This window comes from Cyprinodon tularosa, unplaced genomic scaffold (assembly GCF_016077235.1).
Source record: "Cyprinodon tularosa strain WSP-4 unplaced genomic scaffold, ASM1607723v1 ctg214, whole genome shotgun sequence".
NCBI classification, from domain to species: Eukaryota; Metazoa; Chordata; class Actinopteri; order Cyprinodontiformes; family Cyprinodontidae; genus Cyprinodon; species Cyprinodon tularosa.
In genome coordinates, this window is record NW_024038796.1 from 491,038 (window position 1) to 505,669 (window position 14,632).

The 14,632-nt window shown below is 38.2% G+C and overlaps 1 protein-coding gene across 2 annotated transcripts; it reads left to right on the top strand.

Moving 5' to 3' along the window:
- The first annotated feature begins 6,350 nt into the window (after positions 1 to 6,350).
- Positions 6,351 to 14,473, top strand: egr3 (early growth response 3). 2 transcript variants are annotated; one of them, XM_038285781.1, is made up of 2 exons: positions 6,351 to 6,848; positions 9,221 to 14,473. In XM_038285781.1, exons 1-2 carry the CDS (start codon positions 6,695 to 6,697, stop codon positions 10,297 to 10,299), a joined length of 1,233 nt encoding a protein of 410 aa, XP_038141709.1. In that variant the 5' UTR covers positions 6,351 to 6,694; the 3' UTR covers positions 10,300 to 14,473. The 2 variants fall into 2 exon arrangements, with proteins under 2 accessions (XP_038141709.1, XP_038141710.1); XM_038285782.1 differs by lacking the exon at positions 6,351 to 6,848 and adding an exon at positions 8,919 to 8,984.
- The last annotated feature ends 159 nt before the right edge of the window (positions 14,474 to 14,632 follow it).

Genomic DNA, 14,632 nt, shown 5'->3' on the forward strand with positions numbered 1-14,632 from the left:
TGGCTGTGAATATCTTTATTCTGGATTTTGATGTGTGTCTGCATTAAAAACACACAGCATTGCTTTGCTCTGTTTTGCATACTCCTTCTCAATCCCTGCGTTCTTCTGATGTCTGCAGCCGCTGAGAAAAATAGTCTCTGCATTGTTCAACAACAATTAAATAAGCTATTAAACAGTTTAAGACCAGAACTGTATCTATACATTTAAATGTCTTATAAAGGTTCCGCCTGTTTAGGAAACACCTCACCTCCTATGACCTTTGATGGATATGGGTAACCTCCCTCTGAATCTCCTGCAGTTTAGCACCTGATTCATACAGTGTCCTTTTAATGTATTACTGCAAAACTGAAAAGTTTTTCTTTCACTTAAAGTAGTTTATTTTTGTTGTTTTGTTGTCTTTTAATGTAAAAGTGTTGTGTTCATTTTTTATTTAGTCCCCCTGAGCTGATACTTTGTATCACCTTTTGCTGCAAAGGCAGCAGTAACTTCCTCCACTGTAAATCACCTCTTTCCTTTTAAAGAAACTATATTGCATATGAACTGACAGCTCTGTTCCTCACTCTGTGAGAGCCCCATAATTCTGTGTCCTTTGACTACTGTGATACAAGACATCAGTTGTAGAAGAACAGTGTCACATCCTAACCAATTAATTAATTCAAAACATCTATAAAAGTTTATTTAACCTGGAGATGGTCTCTCAGTCTGGGTCAGCAGGCTGCAGTGCCGTGGGTAGGACTGCTGCATGGACAGATGTCCAGAAGATGGTCACTGACTTCTTCAGAAAGGAGGATAAGACCCAGAAGGTAGTTACAAAATAAGATTTTTCACACAGTTCTATTTCAAGGGCATTTATAGAGATTAGTGGGAGAAAAAAAAAGAAGAAGAACCTTTGAGATCACTGTCAAGGAAAAATGATTTAAAGATTATTGGGAGGCTTCACAGGAAGCAGACTGAGGAGGTTCCATTCACAGATATTCTACTCATTGGTGTCTTACCTGGGATGAGGAGTGGAGCTGGGAGGTTGCTGAGTGGCTCAAACTCCTATTTTCAAATGAAGGTTTGAATTTAATCTGCAGGTTCAGGTGGAGTCAAGTTAAGGTTCCTAGAATCTGGAAGAAAGGAAGGAAGGCAGGGATTCCAAATGGTTCTAACTCCTTCAACAAGACAGTGATTTGATTAGAGGTGCTACATTACCTGATGATGTTCCAATTGGCCCTCTGAAGTTAGTGCAAGAATTTACCAGGATTATTTTTAAGCTCTTCATGCTTTATGATGACAACTTTTAGGCAGAAACTGGTTTTATTTTCCAGGACCTGGCTACTGCTCATCCTGCCAAAAAAGTATTCAGTGACCATGGTGTTACTGAACTGACCAAGAAACTCGTCTTATCTTAACCCCGTCAATAAGAAGATGAAAGATATCAGACCAGCAATGCTGATGAGCTAAAAGCTATTATCTAAGGACCCTGAGCAGCCATTGCACTTCAATAGACCCACAGGCTGATCTTCTCCATGTCCCAGCGCATTGACGCAGTAATTGATGCAAAGGAAGGCGCGATTATAACAAATCACTTTCTAAAGTAAAAGACAAAAAATGCTGGACTTCAAATTTTTTTTAGATGCAACCAGTTTGTCAACGTCTATTATTGCTCTTAGGCCTAAATTTTGTCCGCCACTTTTAAGTATTTTTTGGTCTGCTGAACAAATAAACTTAAAACTCTAGGAGGAATTTGGAGTGCGTCCATTTAAATGTTCTGAACACATTTATACTTAAAGGAATAGTACACCCAAAACATGATTAGCCTTCATTTTCTACTCACCCCCATGCTGAACAACACTCTGGAGTACTTTTTTGATATCTCAAATGCATCTGGAGATCTGGGAGGCTTCTTGCTGTCTGCTGACATTCAAATAATGGAGGTGCCCAGCGCCCGAGGCAGAAAGGTCCATAAAAGTCCACAAAAAACGTTTCAATATTCCTCCATACTGCTCGTCCAATGTATTCCAAGTTTCCTGAGTGGGTAGCATCCAGAATTTACTCGAAACAAAGTCATTTAGAATGTTTTTAGAGCATAAACAGTAGTGTATAGGATTTCCTAAAAGCGCGCACATGCGCGATCACGACGCTACGGAAGCCGGCAGACCAAACCAGATGAAAGTGCGCATTCAGCGTCTGCTCTGCCGATAATGCAAGCGTAGAAATGTGCTGCGTAGAAGAAGAAATGTGCTGTTTACCTGTGCAAAGAAAGAAACAACGAAAGAAAAATGTCTGAGGACTTCAGTGTTGAGGAAGAGCATGAGTTCTTTGCCGAGCTGAATGCGCACTTTCGTCTGGTTTGGTCTGCTGCGGTTTCCGTAGACTCGTGAACGCACTTTTAGGAAATCCTATACACTACTGTTTATGCTCTAAAAACATTCTAAATGACTTCGATTCGAGTAAATTCTGGATGCTACCCACTCAGGACACTTGGAATACATTGGACGAGCAGTATGGAGGAATATTGACACGTTTTTTGTGGACTTTTATGGACCTTTCTGCCTCGGGCGCCATAGACCTCCATTATTTGAATGTCAGCAGACAGCAAGAAGCCTCCCAGATCTCCAGATGCATTTGAGATATCAAAAAAGTACTCCAGAGTGTTGTTCAGCATGGGGGTGAGTAGAAAATGAAGGCTAATCATGTTTTGGATGTACTATTCCTTTAACTTATGCATGCAGAGGTACATCATGCTGGTTAGATTTTCTAATCATTTCTTTAGGGTACTTGGTGTCCTGAATTTACTACCATGTTCTCATTCATTAGGACACATAACAGTATTTGCTCAGGTGATGTTTGTGCAGCTGGAAATGTTTTATTTTTGTAGTTGCCTCATCAAAAAGATGGGATAAATTTAACCATTGTGATTCTATGTGGAAAGAAAAAAAAAATAAAATTTGAATATGCATCCATGGTGCCTGAGAGGTTTTCCACAGTGCTTTAAAATGGGCCTCTGCTTCCATGGAATTCCCATATGCAAAAGAGCTGGACGCTATTCTCAGAGCCTGGTCACGCCATGAGCCATTGACAAACAATAGAGGCCCTCCCCTTTTGTGACCCGTCTCACAGTCGAGGAAATAAGCCTGCTACAGGTATGTTTTCCAGCTGGGGTGGCCAACTTTCCAACCGCAGGGAAATACAAACTCTCCCTATGCACGAGGAAAGACAATCCCACTTCAGAGAGTCCTGGGGCACACCTGGGGATCCTCTGATGATTTTCATCTATATTAAAGTCAGAGGAAACCATTGGTTTTAGACATTTGTAACAGAGTATTGATCAGGCAGTGACGCTAATTTCAATTCACCAACAGAGTAGAACCACAGAGGATGATAAAATTGTTATTCTGCATCAAACCACTCTCAAACTTTTATCTGCTGATGTCAGTTTTTTTTTTTTTTGCTTAGATATTACTTTAAATATTTTTTAAATCATCATTATTGTTTTATCTTGTAATAAAATGAGTCAAAACAAAAAACTGTAAACTTAACATATATTAGAAAGAAATTATAATTAGCTAAGCTATACATATGCAAATATCTCAACTTGAACTCATCAGAATCCATAACCTACTATTTTATTTTACAAATATGAAAGTATGGTTTGATGTCATCACAGGGCATGGTCCTGCTTCTTTTTTTATTAAAACAACAAAGACAAAATTGAATGTGTAATCTTAATACCTAACATATGTAATCTGTAACAAATGTTAACAGTCATCTGATCTTGAAACATAGCAGTAAATAAATGCCCCCTCATTTAGCTGCAGATTTCAGATTCTTATTGCACAGGATTTGAGACCTGTTTGATATTATTTTTAAAGTTACAATAGGGGAAAATATGAAAATAATAATAATACATTCTTAATTTGTCTAGTCTAGGAGGTTTTAAATAAAACTTTGTTGTTTCTTTAGTTTACAAAACTAACAACCTCTGTATGTTATTTTAAGCTAGAAAAATAAATGTGCAATTATTAAGCCTGCTGACGGTCAGTGTGCAGCAAACATTTCAAAGAACTTTGTTCTGCATATAGAAGTCTAGCCACTCAAGTCATGTTTCTAGCATCGTTTACATCAGGGTTGTCAAACTAATTTTTTTTATCTCAGCGCCACTTCATCAATTTTAAGTCTTGCAAAGGGCCAATTGCATCAGTTCTATATGAAACCTTTGATTTAGGTTATAGATTTAGATTAGGTTTTAGATGATTATAGATTTAGGTTTTATATCAGCATTAACATGGGTATCATTGAAACACAACATTATTGTGCCTAAAAATAAACCTGGGCCGATATTAACAACCAATGTTTATTTGCATCCAGTTGCTCTTTTTGTTCCATGAGGGGGAGGACTAGTTACATGGTGTTTGTTCAGTCATGTGATAGTGGTAGTGATGCATCACAGGATTGGATCTGTTCAGCTGAAGCAGAAAAGCAATTCAATTCATTTTAGTTTAATTATATAGCGCCAATTCACAACACATGTCATCTCAAGACACTTTACAGTTCACCAGATCATATATCTAAGGTAGTTCTATGTATTTCCTTTACAGTGACCAAATGGTAGAAAAAATTTATCGATTTAAATGAGTTATTGGGCATAAATACAATATTAACATCAGATATGGAGACAGATTTACACATCGGCACCTATCTGCTTTGATTCCATTATTTCATTTAAGCACACATGCCTCTATTCAATGACATGATGTGCCTTTTTTGACTCCTGAGGGCCACATAAACTGCCTTAATGGGCCACATGTGGCCTGCGGGCCTTACATTTGTCACATAGGTTTAAGACCATGAACATTACAAAAGAAGTATTTCAGTTTTGAAACGGCACTTGGGATACCTTTATATGGTGACCATCCAAATTCCACTCAAGAGGTAACTGAGATTGTAAATAAGATAACCTGATAGGTTTTAAATCTTAAACAAGTAAAAAAAAGTCTGAGTGAAATGAGTCAGAGGATTGCAAAAAAAAAAAGATTTGATTGTCCAAAAATAAATTCCTCATGCTGTCCTGCTACTCGTCAAAATTGGTCAGTCTATGCTTAGAGACTAAAAGAGACACTTTAGCATAAATACTTGCATTTGGCAATAAGACATGCAAGATCAGCGGCTGCTCTATTTGTGTAACCCCCCCAAACACCAGGCATGATTCAGACTATTTCTCCCACACACTCTGTTTACACTTATGCTTCATTGAGTACTATTAATTTCTCAGTTCTGTGTGTGCTAGCACTGACATGCCATTCTGTATTTTCTGAATATATTCCAAGAGGCGTATGTTTTGTCGAGGATTGTTTTGTTTTTGTTTTGTTTCTTTTAACAACAGGTACTGAACATGAATCACTCAGTTTAATATTGGAAATTGCATTGATAGCAGTAGTTTATTTATTTTGGATGTAAAAGTTAAAAGCTGTGATTAAGTTTATTTCTTTGTTGTTACACAAAATGTTTTAGTGTAACCAATTTAATCATTGGGGGGGATTTTTTATAGGAGGCAACAAGTAAGCTTTTTTTCACAACTTTGCAGGCTGGTGAAAAACACGAACCATGACGCGTTGTCCACTGTCATTTTTTTAACAGTCTGTGGCTTCCGATCACTTTTCCACTACTACTACTACGACAGCCTCACCCGGAACTCACATGTCCATATACAGACGTGGAGGGGCGGGGCCGGACACTGCCTTATTTGGAGTTTCCACCCGACCTACTGCTTGGGCTCCAAGTCAAAGCAAGTCTGTGCAAAGCTATGCAATATGTACAAGTGATTAACTCCGTCTATTACTGCCTTTGTTTGACAATGTGGCTGCTTTTAAAAGAGTTTGCCAGCTGCTTTTTTGCAATGCTGTGCTGCAGAAAGTGTGTGCAAGTTCACAGAGAGACAAGGAGAGACTAAGTCCTGTCTGAACTGTTCAGGACAAGATGGGGCCTGATTGTGAAGTCATCAAAACATGTTTAAAAATCTTAATGCAATTTATTGTGGGAAACATAATCTGAAATCATGACACGGAGTGTGAGTGACAGACTTTATAGTCACAACACTCCCCAGAAGGTATCACAAGGACTGAAAATAATCAAGATTAGAGGCTGCCTTTATTTCACAAGGACAGACAACGAATAGAAGAAGGACGCAGCTGGATCTGCTATCTCAGTTTTTGTAAACTTAGATATCTCTCTCGGAGCCTTTTGCCTCCACTGTAGTTTCCACTGACTGACGCGCGGAGAGCCTTCTGATGGGCGCCCATGTCCATATATGGTCATCTACGTCACACAAATGTTCCATCCCACTATTTAATACGGGTAAACTGGAGTCCCCTATCCAGCTCCAATAGAGCAAGCAGAGCTGCTCCTCTTGTTCAAGCAACACCACCATCATCTCCTCCTCCTCCTTTATTGATTCACAGACTTGAAATTCCCTCACAAGCAACCCGTCAGCTTCCACAGTGATCAGATTAATAGCAACAATAGGCTCTGTGCGCTAAGAAGGGAGATAACCGGCTCTGCGCGTCCTCCGCGGGATACTTTGGATAGTACAGCACCGGAATCCATCCTGCTCCTGACTCCAGCGCCCGGGCAGCACCTGTGCGTCTCTCCGTCTGGTTACCTGGATACCTGCGCGCTGTCCTCTGTAAATGTCGGACTGAATATAACTGCTATGACAGGGAAACTAGCGGACAAGATCCCTCTTACCATGAGCAGTTTAATAAACGCGATCCCCGACAGTCTGTACCCGGAGGAGGACATCCCCACCTCTATGAACATTTTCACCAGCACGGAGCCTATAAACCACTATTCGCAGATGAATACAGGTAAGACTTTAATCCATGCTTCAGTTTAGTCGCTCTGTTTAAAGCGGTTCAAAGTGAGATGAGCGAAAACGGCAACAGTTGTCTTCGGGCTCGGAGCACCTGTTTGCGCTCTCACTCTGTTGCGCACGGAGGCAGGTTCATTGGTACCCACAATTTAGAGAGGCCAGGTGTGTAAATCAGTGAGTCAACCCACTAAAATATAGATATAGAAGTAATGTTTGCAGTGTGATTGTTTTTCAATTTATATATATATATATATTTCATAAACGTCTCGAGTAGAATCATCAGAATTCAAATCGTAAAAAACGCATCGTCTGAAATCTAAAAACACTAAAAAAATAGTGCAAAAAGAAACACATGTGCAAGGAAATACTCTCAAGTTGTGATTTAACTTTTTTAAAGCTGAGAACTTTTTTTATTTTGGTGGAAAAGCGCTTCCAGGATGATGATAGAATCTGTGGAACAAAATCTGGAAGCGTGGATAATGTGCGGTTAGACCAAAGTGCCTCAGATTTGATATCCACTTGCAAAAAAAAGGGGGGGTAAGCTACTTAAAACAATGACTTTCATTCACAACTCTATTAACAGTGTTTTAGTAGGCGTGTGCGGGGGCTTTCTCCTATATGAAACGCGTTCAAAGCGCATGGCCCGTGCGTTACCTTAGATTTAGGAAATTGCAACAGCGGCTTTATTATTTATCGCATTCGCTCAATCAAAATTATTTCTACATTTTGGTCCTTATATTTAGCTCATCGTCTTCTTTTGACGCATTTGAGAATTGGATAAATAGGTAAAAAATGTTATTATATCAATTATACATATAAAGATTATTTGTTGAGGAGGCAGAATTATGCTGAGAAAAATAGGAAACCTAGAATTCCCCTATAATATTTCCCTATAAAACACACGCGTGTTTTAATCTAGAGTTCATAAAACGTAGTTTTAATAATCGAGAGATTGCTCTCCTTTATTTTATCCCAGTGCGCGTTTAAATTATCAAAACACCATGTGGTAAAATAAGCTTATTTTTACTGGCAGTTCAACACGAGCGAATCAGGGTGTGTAGGATCAAAACACAATTTTATTTACGCAATAACCCCTGCGCGCTAATAAAGGGTTTAATTTAGGAAAAAAAAAATAAATAAATAAATAAATAAATAAAATATATATATATATATATCACAGCTAGAGGAGTGTTTTTGTTGTATTTCTGTTGAATTTTATTTAATTTCAGTTCACACACTCATAACATTCTTATTTGGTGTTAAAGGAAATTAAACATTTGCTGTGATTTAATAGTTGGAACAGGTGTGTGAAAAGGTTTGACTTTAATTTTGCGTCTAAAATCCCAATCTTAGTGGTTAAAATAAAATAAAAATATAAAATATAATATAAACTTAATTATTAAAAGTACATATAAAGATTAATTTTATAAAGATTAAGTTTCATTAAATGAAGATTATGTTTCATATTCATAAATGCATAGAAAAAGAATCCATATTTATTCACATGTCAAATAGTATTTTCCAAGACTTGTTTTTATTCCTCTAAAAGGCTTTACCAGTCAAATGTCAGTGGCCTTTTATTACTGAGAGTGAATATGAACACCTCACCCACAAGATGAAAAAAGTCTATTTTAAGTTCTTATTCAGACGTAATTCTGTTAAAATTCTTACATATTTACCCTAAAGAACACGGCTATCCCTGAAATTTATCACTTGTAATATATCTGTAATTGTTCTTTAAAGCTTTTTTAAAAGGAGCGAGAGCATAAGGGAATTGCTGTAAATGTTTCTATAATAATAATAATAATTTTAAAAACAGAAGAAAAATATTATGACGAAACACTGAAATTTCCCTCCAGATGTTCCTTTTTTTTAGCAAATGCAAACATTGAATTCCTGAGCATTCTAGATTTGGCGTCTGCCTTATAATCCTCCCTGCTGTTAAGACATCAAATCTTGCCATTCCTCTTTGGCTGTCCTCCTAAGGGACACAATGACTGGATCAAAGGGGGTGTTTAGGTCTTGATTTATGAGAGCTTGTGGGATCTGTGAGAGAGAGAGACACCAGTCTCTCAGAGGCAACAGTCACTTAACTTCCAGGTCTGACAGGGCTCACGTTTCTTCGTGAACTGTATGGGTTTTTATATTATCATTCTTTTATCTTTTGTAACTTTTTTTCCTTTTACTTATATGACGCTTTATTTAAGAACAAAGCAAATTCTTCTTTTTTTATATTTATTCAGCACAGTAGAGTAATTTTTCTGAATCTTTTTCTTCGGGTTCCACAAGATTTCCTGTATTTTGAATCCATGTTTTAGAATCCAAGAGAATAATTTGCTAATGTTTTTAATCCTTTTTTTCATCTAGATAATATCATGGATCTAGGGATGGGAAGCGAGAAGACAAGCTCTGAGATACAGTATGGATCCAGCTTCCAGTCCAACCGCAGCGGGCAAACTGTCACATATCTTGGGAAGTTTGCCTTTGACACTCCTCCTTCAGGTGGCATCGGGGGCTCCGGCTGGTGCCCCGACAACAACATCATAAGTCTTGTCAGTGCGGGCATCCTGGGGGTTTCTCCTTCACCTGGCACGGTTACAACGCAAACGCCATCCTCTGGAGCAAACATGGGTGGACAGACGTCAGACATGGAGCAGGTATACGGTCCTCCGCTCCCTGCCTACTCCACCTGCAGCGACCTATACCAGGATCAGGTCTCCTTCCACCACAGCCCGGCCACCAGCACAGCTCTTGCCTACCCTGGAAATGAATATCACTCCACATCCAAAGCCCCCATGGATAGCAGCCTTTTTTCTATGATCCCCGACTACAACCTTTTCCATCACCAAGGAGAGGTTGGTGTCATGGAGCACAAGCCCTTCCAGACCATGGACCCTATCAGAGTCAACCCTCCACCCATCACACCCCTAGAGACCATCAGAGCATTTAAAGACAAGCAGCAGATCCACCCAGGTTTCATTGGCGGGCAACAGCACCCGCCTCAGCACCACCCGCCACCTCAGACTCTCACCCTTAAACCCATTCGCCCCAGGAAGTACCCCAACCGTCCCAGCAAAACCCCCGTTCATGAACGGCCGCACGCCTGTCCTGCTGAGAACTGTGACAGACGCTTCTCGCGCTCAGACGAGCTCACTCGTCACCTCCGCATCCACACAGGTCACAAGCCCTTCCAGTGCAGAATATGCATGAGGTCCTTCAGCCGGAGCGACCATCTGACCACACACATCCGCACGCACACGGGTGAGAAACCCTTCTCCTGCGAGTTTTGTGGACGCAAGTTTGCCAGGAGTGACGAGCGAAAGAGACATGCAAAGGTTCACCTGAAACAGAAGGACAAGAAGCAGGCGGACAAGAACAGCGGGGCGGCCGGGAGCCACAGTTCGCCGCCCAGCTCCTGTGGGGGCCCGGCGGTGGGAGCATCATGACCATCACTACATGCACATGGACTAGACCCTAGCCAGAGACCATACAGAGACTTTGGAAGTAAGGATCACATACACTTTGAATAAAATAGGTGATTCTCTACTTTGTTTACACTCCGGCTCCTTTCAGTTCCTTCTTTTTTGAGATGGAAGTCTTTAGTTTAAGTTAGAGAGGAAGGGCTGCTTTCCTCTTGTTTTTTAAAAGCAATTCAGAGCCTCAGCTACTGTAACATAGTGTAAACACAGAGATGGGCACCTCAGCACGTTCTGCCACAGAGGTCTTGGTGTATCACTAGGTTCTGAGGTGGATATGTCATTTTTACAGAAACTGTTTTCATTGAAAGAAAGCCAGAATGCATGAGAAAGGCTGAAGCTGATGAACGGAGCTCAGTAAGAAGGTGTATTGTCTGGGATGTATGCATTAATTTCATTAGGCTGTTTAAAAGTGCAATTGGTTATATTTGTGTATCGTCATGATTTTCCTAATGGTGGCACGTGACTGTATTTTTTGTTATTTTTGTTAAGGTGTAACGTGTTTTTTTTTTTTTTTATATATTTGAATGTTTCCTTTTTTTGGGGGTCGTTTTATGATTATTATTTTCAAAGAATGTGCCAAATGTATTGCAGTGATGCAGCCAACGTTGTTCCTTATAATTGTTCCTGACATTTGCCAAACCAAGTGTGGCATCGGTTTAGCACAGCTGTGGAAACAATGGTAAGATCAGACTCCAAACACCAGATGAACCAGCACAGTTCGTTTGAATCTAGATCGTTGCAGAGTAGGTCAAATGAAGCAAAGCCAATGTCTTGTCTTGTTACATGCACAGACATGTCTACAGCAACTGATGCCTTTGCCAATACTTAATTTATTTTTAGTCACTGTGAGACACCATGCGTGTCGTTTTTTTATTTTAAAAATGTTTGACGTTGTGTTACCAAATGTACTTTTAGTTGCTCTTTTGTTTTTATATAAATGCTCAATGATATTCTTTATTTTCCATGACTTCTGCAATATGCAATTAAATACAGACATATGCCACTTGCAAATGAAATTAACAAAAAGCATGGTTACAGACAGAATGAACAATTTATCAAAGAACACTTGGTTGTCCATAAGCAGTAATATAGAGAGAAGATGAATATGGTCCTTTGCATGTCTTCTCATATTATTATCAAAACAACTAAGAGATGAACAGAAAATTGTAAGAGATTAATAGTAATAAAAAAAAACAAATCCATGTTTACATATTTCTTATTCTGAGACAAGACTGCAAAATGTATGTGTTCTTCTTTTTGTACAGTATACAAATATGTATGCAGGTAGCTACAGTAGAAGTTTCACCTTTTGTACTAAAATGTCAAATGCACCACAGTTCAGTATTAAATTGTGCATAAATGTGCATCCCTTAATGCACATGATGTAAATACAAACTTCTGCATAAACAAGAACTCTTAATTGATTGAATGCTTACGTGGAAAGTGTCTTTAAGCTTTCAGAAAAACAAAATATTCTTTTGTTAAAATGTTTTAAGGTCCCTTCAGTAGTGCCAAATATGTTGTTCCATCTTTTACTAAAGAAAAAAACAAAAAGTCACAAACAACAAAAGGATAGCACCATCTGTACGATTTACAGTGTAGACCAGTTAAACAGCACTAATGTGTTCTTTGAATGAACTCCATTTTTTTTATTTGGTGTATTTCCATTAAAAGAAAAATTAGTTATTATAATTACCACAGCCTCTTAGCTGTATAAAAAAAATACTGGTTATTAGTGATTGTTTTTTTAATGACTGAAGCTATTCATAAACAAAATACATAACACATCATGCAAATAAGTTTCCACAAATTAAATCACTTACTTTATTCATTTTACACTCAGATCATTTCCATCTTTTAGCAAAACATTTTGTTCGGGCCATCGATGGTTTTGCTTGGATCCAAGAACACTGCCACAGAGGAATAACATTGAAGATCGTATTACAGGCTTATTGCCAGACAGCGAAAGGCATTTGTCTTTAGGCATTTTTTTTACACTATTAAGTGGTAAAAATAAAAAAAAATAGTGAAATTGAAAACAAGGAAGATGCTGTTTTATACATGTTTTACTTAAAGCAAAGGAATCTTCCATGTAAAATTGAAAGGATTTGTAACCCTGTCAGTCTAAATGCACATTACTAAATCTCTTTTTCTATATTTTGAAGAAAACAAGTATTGCAATTTTACTTTATTTTTTTGCATATGATCATAATCTTAATCTCAAACTGCTTAAAAAAGCAAATACTGTACTCATCGGCACATTCAACTACTGGGCTAAAGGAGGTTAGGAACTGACTAATGCGAAGGCCAAGTGAATCCAGTGCAGGCAGCAAAGAGCTCTGAAGGCCATTCGGTCTCTTTCCTGAAACACTTCTCACTGCTCTGCTTCCTGGCAAGAATTCACTTATTTTCCAATTAACTCGGCCTTAGAGGGTCTTTTCTAAACTCATCTAAATAGCGAAATGAACTGTCCTTGCACTTGAGTAAAAAAAGTTAAAAAGTTCTGAGTGTTTACAGCTGTAAATCAATAGGTTTGTAGCATGTAGACTTGCACTTCCACTGCACTGGTTGGACATTAACAAATTAGAGTTTCTGCTCCAGCCACTGAAATAAAGAAACTCACTAACTCCTAAAATGTTCTGAAGACTGAACCACCACACTTACTTTCATAATAATACATGTTTTTTTTTTTATATACGGTATATTAATTGTGATAGACCAGGTTGTATCTAGCAATAACCATATAGGGATTCGAAGCAGAAAATATCATTAAAGCTATAAGAAAAAACTAAAACAAAACTTTTCATGAATTAATACTAGACCTATGAAATGTAGTAGAAGAGGCTGAGGGTTATTTAGACCTCGTTTTGCCAAAATATTTTTTTCTCTTCTGTAGTAGAACATTGTGTTTCTGTTTGCTTCGCCCTGAAGAATAATATGCGTAAGGCGGGGAAAACAGCAGACGATTTCAACATCCATATGAAGCCATATAATTACAAGTTTGGTAACAGTATTTCGTCAACCCTTAATGCGTGTGTTGATTTTCGTTTTGTATGTGTTTTTGTAAATTTTGTATAATCTATATTACCCCACCTGCTTCCTTAATACTGTTTGGGTGTTATAATATAACAGAGTGCACATCCCCTTTTGAATTCTAACTTTGAAATAAAATATGTGGATGCCATAAGTATTGCCCCCTGTTCAGCTCAAATCAAACTACTTTTTAATGTCTTTTCTTCCCTCTTTTAATTAGGTATTGTATGTGCTCAATGCTCTATTGGCCAAAAGTAGGTGACTGAAAGGTCCCTGGCTCCATGTTGGATTCAAGCCAACATGAGCAGCCATCATTGGACTAAAGTGGGTTGCAGGGTTGGCTGATCAAAAACAATACATGAGAAGAACGCTGCAGGACCAACAAATCATAAACCTGACCCCTATCTGCTGGTAGCTGAAGGCAGACTTGTGTTAATGTTGGTGTGTAACGGCTCAATTGGCCCTATGCAAGACACTGAGCTTTGGTTCACTTATAGCAACTAATGGCAGTCAGTTTTCTTTAAGATAAATCTGAACCCCTCATAACACCAATAACATGTAGATATTATAATAAGAAACTCATGTCATCCTATGGACTACAGGGTGGTGTCAGGGATTCAGCAGAGACACTGGTGCCAAGACGGAGTCGATGCTCACTGTTTTCTGTTGTGCTGTGTTTCCTTTCATCAAAAAAATATTCTCACGTTTGCATGTGCACGGAAAGTACCACCCACACTTTCTGATGGTGGTACTCCCTTTTTTTTTATTTTTATTATGCATGAAAAAAGTAAAATGGGTGAAAAGGAACAAACCTAACAACAATGCAAGATGGATAACTGGAAACACACATTGGGATAACTGTTCTGTTGGCTTTTTTTTGTTAAAGAAAAGGGGTCTTGTTTTGTGTTGTGGATGTCTTTTCCCTATTTAATGTTTTATTACCTTATAATAAGGTCATTTTATGATGAGCTAAATATTTAAATTAATTTCACTATATCTTTGTGATAGGGAGATGTGCTCCCCCGTTTACCTGGCACTTCAGTTTGTTGTAATGCAAATGTTTTGTTATTTCCATGTAAGTACTTGAATAAAGAAATATATAACTTGCCTTTTGTTTACTTCCTCACGTTCCTTCAAACACACAAGATATAGAGAAGTTTATAGACAAATTAATACAGGATTTGATAAATAAAATGACTGTTGTATTTGTTACTATTTATATATCACGCCATACATATGACATTTAACTCGCTCTTTATTTTTGTTG